At 43.2% G+C, this 19438-nt stretch overlaps 1 protein-coding gene across 1 annotated transcript in view; it reads left to right on the top strand.

Annotated features, from left to right (window-relative positions):
• il1rapl1a (interleukin 1 receptor accessory protein-like 1a) overlaps positions 1-8764 on the top strand; it is a gene marked incomplete at its 5' end in the record, with an annotated part of 151376 nt that extends 142612 nt beyond the window's left edge. Inside the window, 4 exons of the mRNA XM_083997326.1 lie at positions 44-189; positions 4077-4220; positions 6111-6281; positions 7727-8764. Coding sequence (XP_083853452.1) covers positions 44-189; positions 4077-4220; positions 6111-6281; positions 7727-8448 — 1183 coding nt within the window. The 3' untranslated portion in view covers positions 8449-8764. The remainder of the gene's footprint in view (positions 1-43; positions 190-4076; positions 4221-6110; positions 6282-7726) is intronic.
• Between the last annotated feature and the right edge of the window lie 10674 nt (positions 8765-19438).

Below are 19438 nucleotides of genomic sequence, written 5' to 3' on the forward strand. Positions count from 1 at the left end.
GATGTTTTTTTCTTTCTTTTTATTATGTTTGTTTGTGTTGCAGGGTCGTCAAAGAGCACCTCGGTGAACAGGAAGTGGCAATTTCCTTGACTATTGACTCTTTGGAGGAGGAGGACCTGGGAAATTATTCCTGCTATGTGGAGAACGGTAACGGCCGACGCCAGGCTACCATCCAGCTCTTCAGACGGGGTAAGGGCTCTTTGACGATGAGGAGTGTTTTTGCATTTTATTTTACTGTAAGCAGTGTGAAGTTTGGAAAAAGAAATCATCTTATTCCTCACTGTCTGACAGCCTCATATATATATTCTGTATCAGCTTGTTCCAACCCTTCATTAAAGCTATATGATGAATGAAAGATTAAAAGCCTGGCTGCGCCATTTCATCAAATACAAATATTCTAGATGTCTTGTACATAATTTATTCAGCCTGACACATTTGGCATTTGTGGGGAAACTTTGGGATTTCCACTAAATTAAGCAAAGTTTGGCTGCGCAGCGTGTGTTTGTTAGTGACCCACCAGTGTGTCAAAGGTTAGGCTACAGCAGCTCTAATCAATATTATCCTATTAACAATCAGTGTGAAATGTGAACAGAGTTGCTCATTGTGACGAACCTACAGAGAATCGTGACTATGCAGTTCTCCTCGGCTTTTTATTTTTTCATTTTGAAGCTCTCAACCTCGCTGTTCTGGTTCACTCTTACTGCTCTCATCAGCATCGTTCTCTACCACAGCAGGAAACTGTCTCCTGATAAAAAGCTTTAAAACCCACGACCTGCCCAGCACCAGCTGACTGACACACAGCGATAGTGTGAGTGCAGTCGGCAGCTGGTGATCAAAGTTGGAGCATTTAGCTATTAAAGAGATCAAGCTGGTGTTTACTCACCTTAGTGACAATAGAAAATCAGGTACAAGGTTCAAAGTTCAAGATCATTTTTATTATTAAGTAGTTTTCTTACTTGAAACTTATAGTTTTATTACGTACAGGACCATTTTTGAATCTGTTGGTCTTGTATCCCTCAACATAATATATCTGCAGCTGCTCACTGAGCAAGGGTTGACTGTGGTCAGCCAGGTGCACATACTCCAACCTGGTCTGTTTCTTTAAGATTATGCTGCATAATAAAATAAATGTAATCAGATAAGGAAGACTTTATATGCCCCCTTCTTACAAGGCCAATATATATATATATATGAGGCCAAGTGAGCAGTGCAAAAGAAGATATCTGTCTTTACCATTTAGGAACTATTTTCAGATTTTGCTAAACACACGTGTTGGTATTGGTGTTCTTTCACAGAGTTAGGTCATGACTTGACATTTCTCTCTGTGGTTAATATGAAGTCAGCGCCAGCAACTGGTTAGCTTAACTTTGCAGAAGGCTGGAAACTATATCTACTACAGCTACACTAAGATATGTGCTGGCTGTCAATTCATGTTTAGCAGATTATGTTGATTGTCACATCAAACTAAGAACAAGAAAGCAACGTGGCTTTTATACGTTCATTATCTAGTTTAACATTAAAGGGGAACTATGCAAGAACAGCTTTGGAGTAACTGTGAAAGCTCTCTGACTTCCACAATAGCGTGTCTTGGCCTAAAACCAACCTTGCAAGATCAGCACCTCCGACCCGGTGTCCCAGCTCTCGTATCATGAGAAACATGGGAAGAAGGTTAGCGGTGAGTTTGTATGACAGTAAAAATATGTACTTTGAAACTGTAGAGGGAGCTCCATAGAGAAAAAAAAGTGATCAAAACAGCATAAAAGCGACTGGACTTGCATAGTCCCCTTATAAGTCCTGCATTAAATCTGTTTGGGCCAATGAAACATCAAGCCTTTAACCATTTTTATTCAACACAAGAAAATCTTACTATGTGACTAGATAACTTTGCATATTTTCCCTCTTCTTAACTTACAACTGAAGAGGAGATAGAGACCTTACAGCGCTCTGCAAAACAGAATCTCTTGTTGTATTTTTCTGGTCCATTTTTGATTCCCTCTCCCATCCACTCTTGTGTTAACAATCGGTACTCGAGCTCCATTTGGTTGTGTTGTTCCTCTCAACGTGTGCCCCAGCAGCTGCGTAGCTATTTTGGCTCTCTAGCATGACTTGTCTGAAGCTCTTTTCATGCACTGGTTGTCACCCTACAAAGAGAGGTAATTTGAGGCTGTTTAAACAGCAAATTGGCCCTCAGCTTTCCCCAACAGGCCAATAACTTCAGCATACAATTACATTTTAAGTCTTTATCTGTCTGTCTCCCCACTTTAATCTCTGTCTCTGTGACCGTCCTTTGTAGACGTCCCAGTTTCTTTTGAGTGGTCTTTGTAGACTGGAGACAGCTTCATTTAACTCTCTGTCAAAGCAGCATTTCCAAGGAGAAGGATGCTAAGACTTCAAGAAAGACATCAAGTTAATCTCTCTCTTTTCCCCCACTCTTCCTCTCTCTCTCTGTCCATCTTTCTTTCTCAGCGACACTGTTCTCATGTTTATTTCATGTTTTCCCCTCCCAGAATGCATCACTCGTAAGCCCTGCAGCAGGTTTATGAATGTCCCTGCAGGCTGCCTTTCCCTCCATCTGAGAAGAAAGAGGGAAATGGAAAGAGAGTAGGCAGAGGGGAAGTGGTGGTCAGCGAAAGAGTGAGGGTGATTGCTGTTGATTAGTTGGAAGCATTAAAGAGAGGGAGGAAGAGAGCCAATAATATGCAGCGCTGTCTTTCTCTTTCTCTTTATTGTTTATGAAAATACATCAAAGATTTTGCACCAACTCATCAAGAATATCTGTCTTTACAGGTTAAAGGACTAGTTCATACTTTTTTTTTACATTAAAATACTCTTAATGGCATAACTGGATTCAGTTATGATCATTGATCATTGATCATTGATCGAGGCTAACACAAGCACAAGCTACTGGCTTGTACTCTCACAGAATCATTCAGGTACATAACCCCTGTAAAATCACAGTGTCATTTGCTGCAGTTTGACAGTTTTCTAGTCCTTATGCTAAGCTAAGCTAACCAGTTACACATTTCCCCAAACTTTTAAATATTCCTTGAATAGACAAGGGATGTTATCTTGAAAATAACAGTGACTCTGCTTGTGGTAAATAAAAATGTTTAAACTAAAATGACTTGTATTGGAAAATATCTCATCTTCCTGCTGCAATTTGAACTTGTTTTGATATAAGTATATATATTTCCTGACTTCATACCGATGCGATTATGATTTGTAAAGATATCTACCTGTGCAGGGGACATAATCTGTGAAAATATAGCGTATACCACAGTTGCTATGGCAGCCATGCAATGTTCAGGCCCACAGTGTGACAGAGATATAAGGTGAACCCGCTCTAGCTGAGCCAACCAGGTAAATGCTGCTTTAATACACACCATAACTCATCCTTCCCCTAGCTGGATCTCTGGGGAGATGGAGAGGAGATAATAGAGAAGAGAAATGAATGGAAAGACAGAGAGAGAAAAGGGAGGGATGGAAATGCCAGATAGAGGAGAGAAGTTTTTTATGGAAAGGGGCGAGTTAAGTGAGATGAATAAACTGAAAGCGTCTTGTTTTGAAAATGCCTCCATCCATGTCCAAAACTGTCCCACAAGTCCCACTATGGACGACGGCCAAGGTGCAGATCTGTGTCATTGCTGCGCGGCTCCAAAGAAATGAATCCAATTTCTCATAATCTCTTTTTTTTTTATACCCACGTCTCCCTGCTCTGTGCCCTCTCATTTTTCCCAAACTCATTATGAGCCTCGTGTCTCTTCCCACTGAAGATTGATGCTGCTTCACTTTGAGCAGCCGAGCTCTGAAAATATTGATGGTTTGTTACGGCATTCCAGCAAATGTAAATGTGTCCTTTAACTGCCTCGTTCTTTGAGTTTAACGAGGGAAAAAAAAGAAAAGGTTTTTTGAAAGAAAAAAAAAAGAAAAGGACAACTCCTGAGTCCAAACCTGCAGAATCAATAAACTCTCTTTTTTGTATTCTCAACACAGGGAACGGCGACTGAAGTTTGAACCGCGACCGTCTCCGCATTTTTAAACCTCTGCTGCTCTGTTGTGTGTGTTGTCCTCAGCAGAGCTCATGTACACGGTGGAACTGGCAGGAGGGCTGGGGGCGATCCTGCTGCTGCTCATCTTCCTCATCTCCCTCTACAAATGCTACAAAATCGAGCTGATGCTTTTCTATAGGAGGCACTTTGGCAGCGAGGATGTGGATGGAGGTAAAGACGGGAGCGCCTCAAAAGTCAAACTCTGTCTTTCTCTTTCTCTCTCTGCCTCAGGCCCTTTTTTCCCCCCATCAGCTCTTTCTGTCTCGCCCCAAAACTTCATTGTCAAACAAGCATTGACGACTGCGTATGTGCCTTTTGTTGGTTTGTTTTTCATGTGAGTGAATGTGTTCTATTTGTTTACCCTTGTGAATAAATGGTTGTGTGTACGTTTCTCTTTCTCTCTCTTTCTTTCTTTCTTTCTGCTGTTGCACGTGATCGTTTGTGTGTATATTGCTCGGACGGCTGCGTATAGGGAACAGTGGAGACAGATTTTCAATTTGTTGCCCATTTAAAAAGAGATCAGTCTCAATAAGTCGTGGAATGATGCCCACTCTGTGCTGTCAAAGGCCAGATTGTGGTATACACGGGGACCGGATAGGCTCCAAGCACATTCCCCAAGCGACAAATAGGAGCATAAACAGCCTGAAATTGGAGGGCAACTTTTTGTTTTCTTTACAGAGTATAGTTAACTTCAGCATCAGTAACGGATTTGTCTGTTTGTGTCCCTGTATTTTTTTTTCTTCTTTTTTCTCAGCTTCTCTCGCTTTTCTTTTTCAAAAATTCTGGAAAGACTGAACTGAACTCATTTTGAAATCACTGGATTGTTTCTACAGTTGCATGAATTATCTATTACACACTGTTTTGTTGACTCAAACTTCCACATGATTAAGTCATACCGTCAGGGACCACTGATACAAGCTGTTTTTGATTTTCCAAGTTTGCTAGGTGGTTAATTTGCAAGGTTGGTTGCTAATTTGAAAGCGTTGTTTGATGTTTGGATCCTTACTGAGCGCAGCCCTGGCCTTTCCAGTGAGTTTCAAAGCTGCGTGCACTCCTCAAAGAGTTTGTGAAAAAGCCCCTCTTCCCTTTTTGGCTGGCCCACATTCTAGTTTCTACACAGCATAATGACTAGGACTTACTGAACATGTCACCAGTAGAGGTTTTTTTTTTTTTCTTTTTTTTTCCATCTTCTGTCTTCTGCATCTTCAGTTCTTCCCCCTGTCTGCTGGGAAATCATTTTGAGGATATTGTTTGAATCGTGATTTGGGTATTTTCGTGTCTACCCCAGTTTGTTTCTCATATAAACTGCATGGCCCAAAAGTATACGGACACCACTGTCCTCATATGTTCGTATCATCGGTCTGGGCCTATTTCATGTCCCGTGTCCTGGCCTCACCTAACTCCAACACTTCTGGGACATAGACTGTGACCTCGTCCTCATAACCCAGCATCAACACCGTGTGATTGGTGCCATCCCGACCTTAACCAGAGCCCTGGAGGCTTTTATAGAGGCATAATTACAAATTAGACTTTGGGTTTGGTGTCAAGTTGGAAAAACAAACTTTGTCTGAACAGCATAAGCTGCAGCAGAAAAGGTCGATCTAAATGTCGTCTTTGTCTTGTTTTTGTCGTGTCATACAGGAAACTCTATATTAAAGTCATTCTCACTCCCCTGATTTCTGCATTAATTGCCTTTTTTATTCATAGTAGTTTGTGTTATTGTGTGGAATGAAAGATTATGAATATAATGAATGATTGATTGACAACAATGTATTTTAAAATGCAATGAATTTTAAGAATCAATACACTGTTGGGACAAAGCAACAGCAAAATACCTGCATGGATTAAGAGTGAAAAGTCGTGATGTTAAGTACTTTTGTTTGTAAGATACTTTTGGGAGCATTTTTTGCCTTTATTTGATAGGACTGTGTAGATTGATTGATTGATTGAACATGAGACATGCTCTCTAGCCATTCGACCAACGAGCAACTCTACTTTTTGTTGGTTTAATGCAGATTCTCTTGATGAGCTCTTCACTAGTTGTCTCCCTGTGTTTTTCAGAAAACAAAGACTACGACGCGTACCTGTCCTACACTAAAGTGGACCCGGACCAGTGGAGTCAGGAGACCAGGGAGGAGGAACGCTTCGCCCTGGAGATCCTCCCCGACGTCCTGGAGAAACATTACGGCTACAAACTCTTCATCCCGGATCGAGACCTCATTCCAACAGGAAGTAAGCGCAACTGCAACAACACACGTACTATACTATATATATATATGTTCATGTAACTCGGTGAAGTGGAGTGTGACGGTGTCTACAGCCGCTGTAGCTGCTGCGTTTGTTGTGTGTTGTTTGTCTCGAGTCTTGTTTCTCACTGTCACTGTCCCGTGTTTCAGTGTCTCGTGCTCGTAGGGCAGTTTCCTGCTTAGTGCATTCACACTGTGATGAATAGATCATTAATCCAGATTTGGGGAAAAAGCAGGCAAAAAAAAACACACGTTCAGCCCAGAAACTGTCAGCCAGAACCCCTCAAACCTCTCGGCATTAAATGAGAAGATTATAGTATTCTTCACTGGCTCTTCCCATGCTACATAGTACACACACGCTGTAACACTGTGTACAGGGAGCTGATGTATTGAACGAATTTATCATCCTCCCTGATTTCCATCCATGCGCTAATAAATCCATGAAAATTCTGTCTGAACATATTCTCGTGTGTGCTAACTCTGCTGAGTAGTGCCAGTCTGTGCCAGCGGTACACAGTGTGCTCTAGTTAGTAGTGATGCTGCTGTGTGTTTGTACTGTAGGCTTCATGTGGAACTGATAAAACACAAACACGTCCTAGACAGAATTAAACATCAGTGGGAAATGTGCAAAGGCTCTGAGCCCTGCTGACTGAGCTGCCTCCTTTTCCTTTAATCAAAAGAAAATTGCCGCCAGCGTCAGTGCCAAGCAAAATCGTTGTAGATGAATGTCCAATCAGGGAAACATTGAATGTGATTAATCGTATGTGAAATAAAAAAGATGAGTGAGAGGAGAGGCGCCCCTGCTTCCTCCTCTGCGTTGCGTATGTTTCTGTGTCTGTGCTGTGTCTTCTGCCTGTGACCTGAATGTGAAAATGTTTATGTTGTTAGGTCTCACCAATGAGCATTACCAGGACGACACTCGACTCTTTGGAGGTACTCGTCCGCAGTCTTTTCCTCTCCTCCTGTCAGCTGCTGTCATTTGCCTTAGAGAAGAAAGACACTTACAGAGCAGCTCAGTTGTCAAACATCAGGTCCACTTGGATGGACAGCAACTCAGCTTAGTCTTATTGACTGTCTAGTTTTTTTTTTCAATCTGCAGCCATTTAGTGCAGCACTTAGCCTGGTCTTTGGGGCTGAGTATTGATTACAATACACAGAATACACTGCTTCAGAGCTGAGGACATATTCAGCTTCACTAGCACCATGCTTTTAGATGAGTCTCTACACACACATATGCAGTACAGTACATGTCTTTCTTATTACAATAACCACCGGTCATTGTCTTGTGTTTTGTGTTTGATGTGTATGTTCATCCATCAGTGTTGTGTTCAGTGTCGTGGTCCAGTTTTTCATTCAGTGATGTGTGTGTGGCTCTGAATATCCTAAATGTTCCTCACTCAACTACCCTGCCACTCTCATGTCTTCCTCCAGCCTACATAGAGGACGTGGCGCGCTGCGTGGACCAGAGCAAACGCCTCATTATAGTCATGACGCCCAACTACGTGGTGCGGCGAGGCTGGAGCATCTTTGAGCTAGAGACGCGGCTGCGCAACATGCTGGTGACTGGCGAGATCAAAGTCATCCTCATCGAATGCGCCGAGCTGCGCGGCATCATGAACTACCAGGAGGTGGAGGCTCTCAAACACACCATTAAAACCCTCACCGTCATCAAGTGGCGCGGCCCCAAGAGCAACAAGCTCAGCTCCAAGTTCTGGAAGCAGCTGCAGTACGAGATGCCGTTCAGGCGCACGGTGCCCATGCTCACCCACGAGCCGGCGCTGGACGTCAGCGAGCAGGGCCCCTTCGGAGAGCTGCAGACCGTCTCTGCCATCTCCATGGCGGCGGCCACTTCCACTGCCATGGCCACGGCCCACCCCGAGCTGCGCTCCTCTTTCCACAACACCTACCACACCACCATGAGGCAGAAACACTACTACCGCAGCTACGAGTATGACATTCCCCCAGGAGGGACCCTGCCACCTATGTCTTCTCTGGGGAACCAGCACACCTACTGCAACATCCCGCTAACGCTGCTGAACGGACAGAGGCCTCCGGGGAAGAGCCGAGAGCACAGCCTGGAGGAGGCGCACGCCAACAACGCCATGCTCCCTCTGCTGCCAAGGGAAACCAGCATCTCCAGCGTCATCTGGTAATGATGAGCAGGCTCAGCGTCGGCTTGCAGGAGGATCCGTCAGGGTCAGACTGGGCTCAGTCTGGCACGCAGCGCTGGAACAGAGTTCATGCTCATGACTTTGGTGAGAAGTGTTTTGGATCCACTTGATTCCAACAGTTGGCTCGCGGCAGGTCGTGGAGACGAGAAAGGTTTTTTTGGGACAGTGCCACCCCCCTGTATGTTTCTTTTTTTTTTTCCTAAGAGGGCGGCGCCTGTGTCACTGAGGATGTTTTCTATGTGAAACTGCAGGAGATACAATGAAAACAATGTTTCATCGACTAGCGAGAGACAGACTTGCAAGAACTCCACATTAAAGAACCAACACACTATGGCAATTGTGCACACACACACACACACGCATACACACACTCTCACAAATGTGCATACATACCAACACAAGGAAAACAGGGTCTTGTACATATATTTGAATTTCTTTGTAGCATCAGTGTTTTCCTGTTTTGTTCTTTTGTTTGTTTTATTCAATCATGTCTGTTGCCTTCTCTACTGTAGGACTTTGCTTTACCTTGTTACACAGAGTTGTATATTTTTTATTCTTTTCTCTTTTCGGTTAGTTTTTTTATTCTTATTTCAACACGCTTGTTTGGAAAACCAGTACGTCCAAGAACCTGCGCTATTGTTTTTTGTTTTCTTTTTTTTCTGTTTCTTTGTTTGTTTTTCCAATCTTTGTGTAGTTTAAGAGAACATTTTTTAACACCTTTGGAATTGCCTGGACATTTCAGGAGCTTCGATGAGCTGAAACTTCTTTTTGTTTACCTGTAAAAGGTGTATCTAGTTTAAAAGAAACTCTCTTTTAAAAAAAAAAAAATCATAGAATATGCAAAAAGAAGGAGGAGCTGGTGAACACACACCGTCCTGTGAGAGCGAGAAGGCGGAGCGGTTGGGGGACAGTGCTGGTCCTCTCCAATCAGATAGACCGATAGACTGGCAGATCTCTCTCTAAAGCTTCATATTTTCTATTGAAACAAACAGCCTTGCTGTTTTAGAGTGATAGTGAAATGCCTCACCTTAAAAAGAAATCTGTAGATTATTTTAAAAAGAATTCTATTTTTATAACAGAAAAAGAGTTTGCTTGAGAAGTCATACTTATTTGCATTTCATCTACCATAGAAAGGGGATTTGTGTATAAGTGTTATGCTGGTTTTGTATCCTTGCAATGTGATTCCTGGTTTGTTAAGAGATTAAGGTGGCTTTTGAATCCCACATGAAAAAATATGTCCTCTACTGTTCTAGATTCAAAAGTAAAGCATTTTCAATGTTTTGGTTTTTAAAACACAATATTATTCCCATCTTGATAATTACTTTGGTTCATATGGATAGTTCATGTTTAAGGAAAGAAAAGAAAACATTTGTGTTTTGAAAGACTTTTTAAATATATTTGAAGGTGTGATTTTTGAGTATGCATAGCAAATAGATATGTATTCTATATATAATATAGATATTTATATAAATATATAAACACAATTTTCACTTGGAAAGAAATGTCTATCTTTATAGAAACACAATCATTATCAGTTGCCCTTACTTTCTCACTGCACATTAAAAACATTGATTTCCTTTTGATGTTTTTCTTTTGTGTGTCCAACTTTGACTGTTTGTTGCCACTAATTCCTAACAGCCATTACACATCTGATTACTCTCCCAGCAGCCACATTAATGGCAGATTCATCACGCTCTATGGCGGCTTTATGATCTCTATGACCATCAGCTAATGGGTTGAAGTTTGTCAGTTGAGCCGGCGATCAGACTCTGGGGAAATGAAGAAGCATCATTGTCTCTCGATATCGATGAAATTCCTTTAAACAGCACATAACAAAACTGTGTCTACAACTGCCAACTGTTGTTGTGGCGGCCAACTCCACGCAGCAATAGTAGTCGAGTAACAGCCGGAAAACAGTGTGTGCTTGTACGTACTTATTCCGCTCCATCTGCTCTCTGATTATTTTCTTAAATAACCACAAGGTGAATTAATTTCAATACAGAAACCAGCAGTTTGAAATGTGCTTTGCAAACAATGGAGCGTATACTGTTCAGTACTCAGGGGACAGTATAGGACAGGTGTATATCCAGATGTATGTTTGGACTGTTTGCTTTCTCCCAATTATCCTGTCACCTTCAACAAATAATAAAACACTACAACCTTTACACCTGCTGTCAATGCAGTGGGTGAAGTAGAAAGGTCAATAATTATAATGTAGTGTGTTATAATGCAGCCTGTGGTAGGAATATGACTGTTTAAAATGAGCGGATAACTCTCCGAGGCCTACTAGGCTGGAATACACATAATACAACTGCCATTTCATTTGGTTCATTATCGGCTGGGGACGTTAATTACATGGCAGCCTCATTACTCTCTCCTCAGTTTCCCCATGTATGTACCAATCGTGCCAGAAAGCAGCAGAAACACACAAAAAGATCATCTTCTTTATGTGCTGATATTAGCCAAATATATTTTGGCTTAAAGCCAAGAGATCTCATTTGATGCCTGACTTCTTTTTTAAACACAACAGCGTTTGAGTGCTGCCAAACACTGCCATCTCCTGGGGATAAACACTACCTACAAGGGGTAAACACAGACACAGAAAGCAGATAAACTGATTCTCTGTCAATCCCAGGAGAGAGGAGAGAAAAAGAGAAACTGGGGCAGAGGAAAAAGACTGGGACACACTGGCAGCGTTAAAGGCAGTGGAAAAGATGAAGTGGGTGAGAGGAAGACGGAGTTTGCTGCCATAAAAGAAAGAAGATGGACAGTTTTGCTCGGGCGAGGGTGCACAGAGGGGCTCACTCAGATAGTTTCAAATGGTTTCAGACAAAACCAACAAAAAAGAAAAGACAGTTCCAGCAGTGTCGATGAAAAAGTGACTGAACCTCCTCTGAAATTTACTTTGTGTGTGTGTGTTACGCCTCTGTAGGGCGGAGAGATACACAGTGACAACTTTTGTGTTCATGTCGCTACTGTAACTGCTCCATAGCAACATTTATTTCACACATATAATACAATCACAGAACAACACAACGACTACGGTACTAACGAAAACAGTTACAACGGCTACTCTACATATAACGTTCATCACGACGACAACAACGAAACATTAAACATTAATTAATTACTCTAACGGCAAAAACTACGGTTAAAAATGGTAAAACTAACACTCACACACATTTAACAAGCAACAGCACCCAAGATAAACAACAATATTTACTATTTCTAACTTATTTCTTTACCTGTAGGGCGGAGAGATACACAGTGACAACTTTTGTGTTCATGTCGCTACTGTAACTGCTCCATAGCAACAGAAGCCCATGACAACAGCCCACTGCCTCGCGCCCCACAACTCAACATTCTAAAATGATAACAGTTAGTTAATAAATAAAAATGAAACAAAATAAGAAAAAATAATACTAATACACTATATACAACATGTTTGAAATGCATTTTTACGGCCTCCTACACACTTCCCAACAAAATATAATGTCGTCCCGACATTACCATGAACTTAACACTGACAAATTTAACCCAAGACAATTTTCCACTTTTTTTTTTTTTTTTTTTTTTTTTACATTCTCTTATCAACTTGGAACTGACGATCTCTGTGATGCACAAATAGTAGAGGTCAAAGGTCACTGAATCCATATTCACAGAACCAATGTCCCTGCATTGTGACTGGTCTCTGTGTGAACAGTCCATAACAGTCCATAAACAGTCCATCAGCTGTAGAAAGTCCATGACTTGTCCATGGCAACACCGTGTGTAAACAGTCCATAATGTTGTTCATGGCAACAGCTTGTGAAAAGTACATTCATTGTCCATGGCAACAATCTGTGCAAACAGTCCTTATGTTGTCCATGTATAAACAGTTCATACTGTAGCAACAGTCCGTGTAAACAGTTCATACTGTATTTTGTTCATAGCAACAGTCAGTGTAAACAGTTCATACTGTAATTGTTCATGGCAACAGTCTGTGTAAAGAGTCCATGTCTAGTGTATGGCAACAGTCCATGTGAACAGTCCATATGTTGTCCGTGGCAACAGTCAAACTTGTTAAGTCTGTAGGCTCACATTTCGCTGGAGTCCATACATGGAAGGAGACTGGAAATAGTATGGCTGGAGCGGTGGCAGCCATGGGGCCAGTCCAGGTGCGTGGTACACAGGCAACATCTGAGGTGTTGGCTGCACACTGTAGCAGGAAGAGATGCCAAGCTGGTCGTACGTCAAACGTCTCGGTGGATGTCTCTGTCTTGCTGGTAGCTGATATGATGTCTCCTCAGGTTCCGCAGCAGCACTTGACGAGGAGGAAGGAGAGGCTTCATCAGGCACGTTTCCTGTAGGTGAGTCTGTTTCCTCTCCAGGCAGGCTTTCAGCAGGTGCACTCAACTCCTCCGGCGGCTCTCCTCGGGAAGACTGCGCTGGTGATGGAGATGGAGCTGCTGTTACAACTCTGTCCTCTAGTAGTCGGTGCTCCTGTTCATGCTCAGTCCCAGATTCAATCTCTGTCTCATTCCTTTCTCCTGGCAGTCTGGGATCTGGAAGTGGCTTGTAATGAAGTTCATATTCATCATCGCTTTCCTCATCAGATTCCTGAGCTTTGGATACAGGCTGGCGTTCCCTTTTTTGTTTCTCCTTGTCATTTTTAACAAGCTCTGGTTGTTTTTCAAAGGGCAAGTAGTCACAGGGCATTAGCAGATTTCTGTGCAGGACTCTGGAGCGGGTTTTACCTTTCTCTGGTCTTATTTCATATATTGGCAGATCAGGACCCATCTGTCTCACTACTGTATGAACTATGTCCTCCCAATAGTTCCTGAGTTTACCAGTTCCGCCCCTGGGTGTTAAGTTTTTAACTAAGACACGATCTCCAGGTTGCAGCACTGAACTCCTCACTTTTGTGTCATAATACCTTTTACTCCTTTCTGCAGCTTTTTGGGTATTTTGGTTCACGATGGCGTAGGCTTCCTCCATGCCCTTTTTCCACTTCTCCACATATTCTCGCTGGTCACTAGAGCCTGACTCTGCATGCAGTCCAAAGAACATGTCGACCGGGAGCCTTGGTGACCTTCCGTACAAAAGGTAAAATGGTGAGTAGCCAGTCACTTCACAGTGTGTGCAATTATAAGCATATACCAGTTTGTTCAGGGAGTCTTTCCAATTTGATTTCTGTGTCTCAGTCAGTGTTCTAAGCATCTGCAACAACGTTCTGTTCATCCGTTCCACCTGACCGTTCCCCATCGGGTGATAGGGTGTTGTTCTCGACCCAGTGACTCCGCTGAGCTGCTTTAACTGGCTGAACAGCTGATTGTCAAACTCTCCTCCTTGATCGTGGTGAATGCGAGAGGGAAAACCAAACTTCAGGGCAAAGTCATTGAAGATGAGGTTTGCAACAGTCTTTCCTGACTTTGATGTAGTGGCGTATGCTTGCACAAAACGTGTGAAATGGTCAACAATAACAAGGATATATTCATATCCACCTTTGCACCGGTCAAGATGAAGAAAGTCTATACATACCAACTCAAACGGCTGTGTTGTCACAATATTTGTTAGAGGAGCTCTGGTGTTGTGGCATGGCTTCTTCTGTTTCAGACACACACATTTTCTCATGACGTACTCCTCTACCTCTTTTTGCATATAAGGCCAGTAGAACCGGTCCCGTATGAGTGACATTGTCCTGTCTGCACCTTGATGGCCCATTTCATCATGCAATTCCTTCAGCACTGTACTCTTGTGTACTTCTGGTAAGACCAGCTGTTTTCTATTTACTGTTTTTCTGTACAACACTCCATCTGTGCTCATCTCTAATCTGTCCCACTCTCTGAAAAGACGGATGGCTTGGGGGGAGAGTTGTTTCAGTTCTGGACCTGATGGCTTTTGCTCTGTTAGTTTACATTGAATCACTGGCCCAATAACCAAATCATTCCTCTGATCTTCTCTGATCTGGTCTGTTGTTAGCGGTGTGACAGGGGGTTTAAGAGTCACTGTTGCACAACTTGCTGAGATGCCCATGGACCATGACACGCTGGATTTGTCCTGATGTTCAACTGCATGTGAAGCTGCACCAATTGTCTCATGTGACATTTCCTCCGAGCACTCTTTCATGAATGTCTCCATATCTATGGGCATCCTAGACAGGCTATCTGCATCAATATTTTCTTTACCAGGGCGATATTTAATTGTGAAGTGGAAATCAGCTAGTTCTGATACCCATCTACACCCTGTTGCATTCAATTTAGCAGTAGAAAGTACATATGTGAGAGGATTATTATCACTATAGGCAGTGAAAGATGGTGCATAATACAGGTAATCACGAAACTTTTCTGTAATTGCCCATTTGAGAGCAAGAAACTCTAGTTTGCCTGAATGCAAGTGATAATTTTTCTCAGCTACAGTCAAAGTGCGAGAACCATATGCAATTACACGGAGCTTTCCATTCTGCTTTTGATACAATACTGCACCTAATCCCTGATTGGAGGCATCAGTATGGAGTACGAATGGCTGTGAAAACTCCGGGAAGCCCAGGACAGGAGGCTGGGTTAAACAGTCTATCAACTGCTCCAATGTTGACTGATGCACATCTGTCCACTCGATAGGTTTGCTGGATGGAACTCCTTTGCTGTTTCGCTTTGCTTGCCTCTTCCTCCTTTTATCTTGCAGGCTTTCGGTTTCTGTAGGTCCTTTGAGCAAGTCATACAGAGGGCTAGCAATTTTTGAAAAGTCCTTAATATACTGTCTGTAATAACTCAACAGTCCTAACACTGCTCTTAACTCACCGACAGTACGTGGCTGTTTGTTTTTCAGAGCTGTCACTGCAGCAGTATCGGCGGGATCTATCCTGCTGCCCTCTGCTGACACAATCCTGCCGAGGTACCGTACTTGCTCTTTAAACAGGTCACATTTTTTTGGTTTTAGTCTTATTCCATTCTCTCTCAGACGCTGCAGTACTTTTCTCACATCGTTGACATGCTCCTCAAATGTTCTGCTAAACACAAGAACATCATCAAGGTAAGGCACACATATTCTGTCTCTCAATCCCTCCAAGCACTCTTCCATGCAGCGCTGAAATGCTGCAGGCGCATTCATGAGTCCAAATGGGATCCGCACCCACTCATACAGGCCCCAGGGAGTTACAAAAGCTGTAAGATGTTTACTGTCCTTGCCCATAAACCCCTGGTGGTATGCCTTACCCTGGTCCAGTAATGAAAAGAGTGTGTTCCCACCCAGACTGTCCATGATGTCCTGTACTCTGGGGATGGGGTGGCGATCTGGATGAGTCTTTTTGTTGAGTTCCCTGTAGTCGATACATAAGCGGAGTGTGCCATCTTTTTTTCTCACACAGACTATGGGGGAAGAATAGGATGAAGTGGATTTCTCCACCCACCCCTGCGCTATCAGGTCCTGTAAATAGTCTTTCATTTCTTGGTATAAAGGCTTTGGGACTGACCGATATACCTGTGACACTGGTTCATTGTCTCTCAGTGAAATGTTCATCTGCAGGTTTTCCACACATCCTATATCATCATCTGACTTAGAGAATGATTGTGATTCTTCTCTTAGCATCTGACTAACAGCTTTTCTTTGATGTTCATTCAGGTGAGCTAGATTGACAGGAGGGTCCCATTGGTCACAGGTGGCAGTGTCCTCACTGGAGCTCTGAGCTTGGATCTGGTGGACTGATGCAGCGGATGGGCAATCTGACCTGAAGATGTCGGCAGGATAAACTGATCTAACTGACTGTACTGTGCCAATAATTGTTCTTCCTGGCAAAGTAATGTCACAGCTAGCTGAATTCTGCACACTGACCACAATTTTTGGGGTCATTCCTGCCTTTACTGATATCAAGGTGTCATAAAATTCAAGTCCTTCAGGCCACTGTGGGTTCACTTGAGGCTCAAAAATCAAAAAGTTGTCTTCCTTAAAAGGTGGAGCCTGGACCCTACACTCAATCTGGACAGAGCTGCATTTAGGCACACTGACTCTTTCATTTACTGTCCTCACAGTGTATTCACGTGGCTGTCCTGCACTCACTGCACTAATAAAGGCTTTTGCTTTATTCTTCTTCCTGAGTTGAGGGAAAGCTATCATTACTGTCTTCAAAAGTTTTTCTTTGTCTCTGTGTCTTGACCGATCCAGTACTTTGTTTATTACTAGGTGTTCAATGACATTAAACCCAATGATGGGACAAGGCTGTTGACTGCCTTTTAACACTAGCATGGGTATAAACAATTCTTCATCATTAGAAGTGAGTTTAAAGCTCACTTCAAGCCAACCAATGTATGGCATTCCTGTTCCATTAGCTGCTTCTATTTGCAAGGGGTTAGTTGTGTCAATTATCTCAGCAACATTTCTTAACTGTACATCAGGCAAATAACTCTCTTTCCAGATCTCATCTATAGCACAAATTTGTGAGCCTGTGTCCCAAAGTGCCTGAAATTGCTGCTGATGCAGGAAACACCTGATTGTACACTTGTTTCCTACCAACTCCCTCACAGTGGATGTTTTAGCTTGGTCACTAACTCTTCTGTGCTTGGATTCCCCACATGACTGATTTCCCTGTTCCCTAATAGCTGCACATGTATATGGCTCACAGTAACTTTTATGTGCACAATAGTGGGACCTTTCTGAACTGCAAGTTGCTCCTTGTCCCGTGGAAGCAACTCTCATTAGTTTAAAGAGCTCTCCCTCTCTGGTCTTGGCAGTCTTGGCATTTTACATCCAGCACGGAAATGTTCACTACTTCCACACCTAAAGCAATGCTGGCAGTATTCTTCTCCTGCTTGTGTGCAAGCAAAACACCTGGGGCGTGGACGTGGTGCTGGGTAAGATCGTTGGGGTGCAAACCTTTGCTGGAACTGCGCCGTTTCCCTCACATGTGCAGGTCCCTGTGTTGGTCGGTACTCTTGTGCTGCTGTTGACGGTTGCTGGTGGTAGAACTGCATGTAGTTTTGTGCAGGGTTCCAAGACGATGACTGGGGGGGTGCAGGTGCAGACTGTTGGATAGTTTCTTTGATGTGGGAAACCTCAGCTCTCAGATCTTTCAGCAACACCATGTCAGAGCGCAGTTCTTTAATTTCTGAGAGGAGATCAGGGGAAACAGTGGCTGAACTGTGCTGGGGGATGTTTTTCTTTTCAACCCGGGGTTCACTTGACTGGACAGTGTTCACATGAGTTCCTCGTGGTGGGGCTGAATGTTTCTTTTTGTCCTGTCTCTCCTTTTCATTAGCACATGCAGTGTTCACCTTTTCCAGTAGTAGCTCGTCTGACGTATTTGTCTGCAGGAGATAAGGCTGGAGATCACTTTTAACATTGTCATTTTGCAGGCCAGTCAAAACAGTATGCATGAAGAGACTCTGGACTAGTGCTGGGTCATACTTGAGACTTGATTCAACCTCTTGCGAAGCAAACAGAATTTTCTGTCTCAGGTCCATTGCTCTGATCAGGAAATTTTGGGGTGTCTCTTTATTACTCTGGACTTCAGAAGTGAGTTGCTTGTACAGTTCTGTGGCATTTCTCTCTTGGTAATGAGACCTCAAAATTCTACGAAGGGCAGGCAATGTCAGATTTTCTTTTCCTTCAAGGTAACTCCTTAACTGCAGACCTGGTGTGATGGCACGGATTACTGCATCTGTGATTTCTGACTCTGGGTATCCTTTGCTGAGCCCATTTTCAATCTGCCTGGCCAAGCTGGAGAAGGTAAGTCTGTCTTTTTGTCCAGGCTCCCCTATTAGGCCTGATATCTTAAAGTCTTTGCGCCACAGAGAGCCATTTGGTGATGCTGGAGCCATGGTCTGTACTGGAACGTTTGAATGCAGAGGAGGGGTCAGGCTATTCACCATCAGGTCATGCATTGCTCTCTCCTTTTCTCGCAGTGACAGTCTTAGTGCCTCTACTTCCCTCTGGAGGCTCTCCTGTTCTTCACTCAGAACATCACCTGCACTCTGCTCTTTGGTCATTTGTATTTTGGCAATAATGTCCTGGGCAATAAGAAGGTCAGACATGCCCTCATCTTCCAGATCAGCCAATTCGTCCCGTTCTAGGTATTTTGTAATATGTGAAATTAACTGGCTACGTGTTTTACCAGCTACACATTCATTTCTTAGTCCTGAGATCTTCAGTGCATTGCACACTTTAATCAGTTGCTCAACAGTCAGCCTATACAGTGTTCCTTTAATTTCCAGCTGCAGGTTCTCTAACTCAGATTCCATCTTCATCAGATGAGTTGGCAAAAGCAGTGAAAAGGAGGATTTATCTGGCTTAATTGGTCCTCGCTGCTCCCTAGTGGTGTCTTTTGCTCACGTCAGGATGCACGTCACCAACGCCGCCGGTAAACCGCCTCCGTTGCTTTCCTCGGGTTCCGTTCTGATGCGTCAGGATACACGTCACCAACGCCGCCGATAACCGCTGCCGTTGCCGTCGTCCTGTTCCGTTCTGATGCGTCAGGTACGTCACCACCGCCGTCGATAACCGCCGCCGTTGCCTCCGTCAGGTTCCGTTCTGTTGCCTGGGTAGTTTGGGGGATGATAGACGAGAGGCTCTCCTACGGGTTTCGGACGCTCCTCAAGCCTTCTCATCCCAGCGCGGTGCCTCCAAAATGTTACGCCTCTGTAGGGCGGAGAGATACACAGTGACAACTTTTGTGTTCATGTCGCTACTGTAACTGCTCCATAGCAACATTTATTTCACACATATAATACAATCACAGAACAACACAACGACTACGGTACTAACGAAAACAGTTACAACGGCTACTCTACATATAACGTTCATCACGACGACAACAACGAAACATTAAACATTAATTAATTACTCTAACGGCAAAAACTACGGTTAAAAATGGTAAAACTAACACTCACACACATTTAACAAGCAACAGCACCCAAGATAAACAACAATATTTACTATTTCTAACTTATTTCTTTACCTGTAGGGCGGAGAGATACACAGTGACAACTTTTGTGTTCATGTC

The sequence above is a fragment of the Trachurus trachurus genome (genome assembly GCF_905171665.1).
Source record: "Trachurus trachurus genome assembly, chromosome: 21".
In the NCBI taxonomy this organism is placed as follows: domain Eukaryota; kingdom Metazoa; phylum Chordata; class Actinopteri; order Carangiformes; family Carangidae; genus Trachurus; species Trachurus trachurus.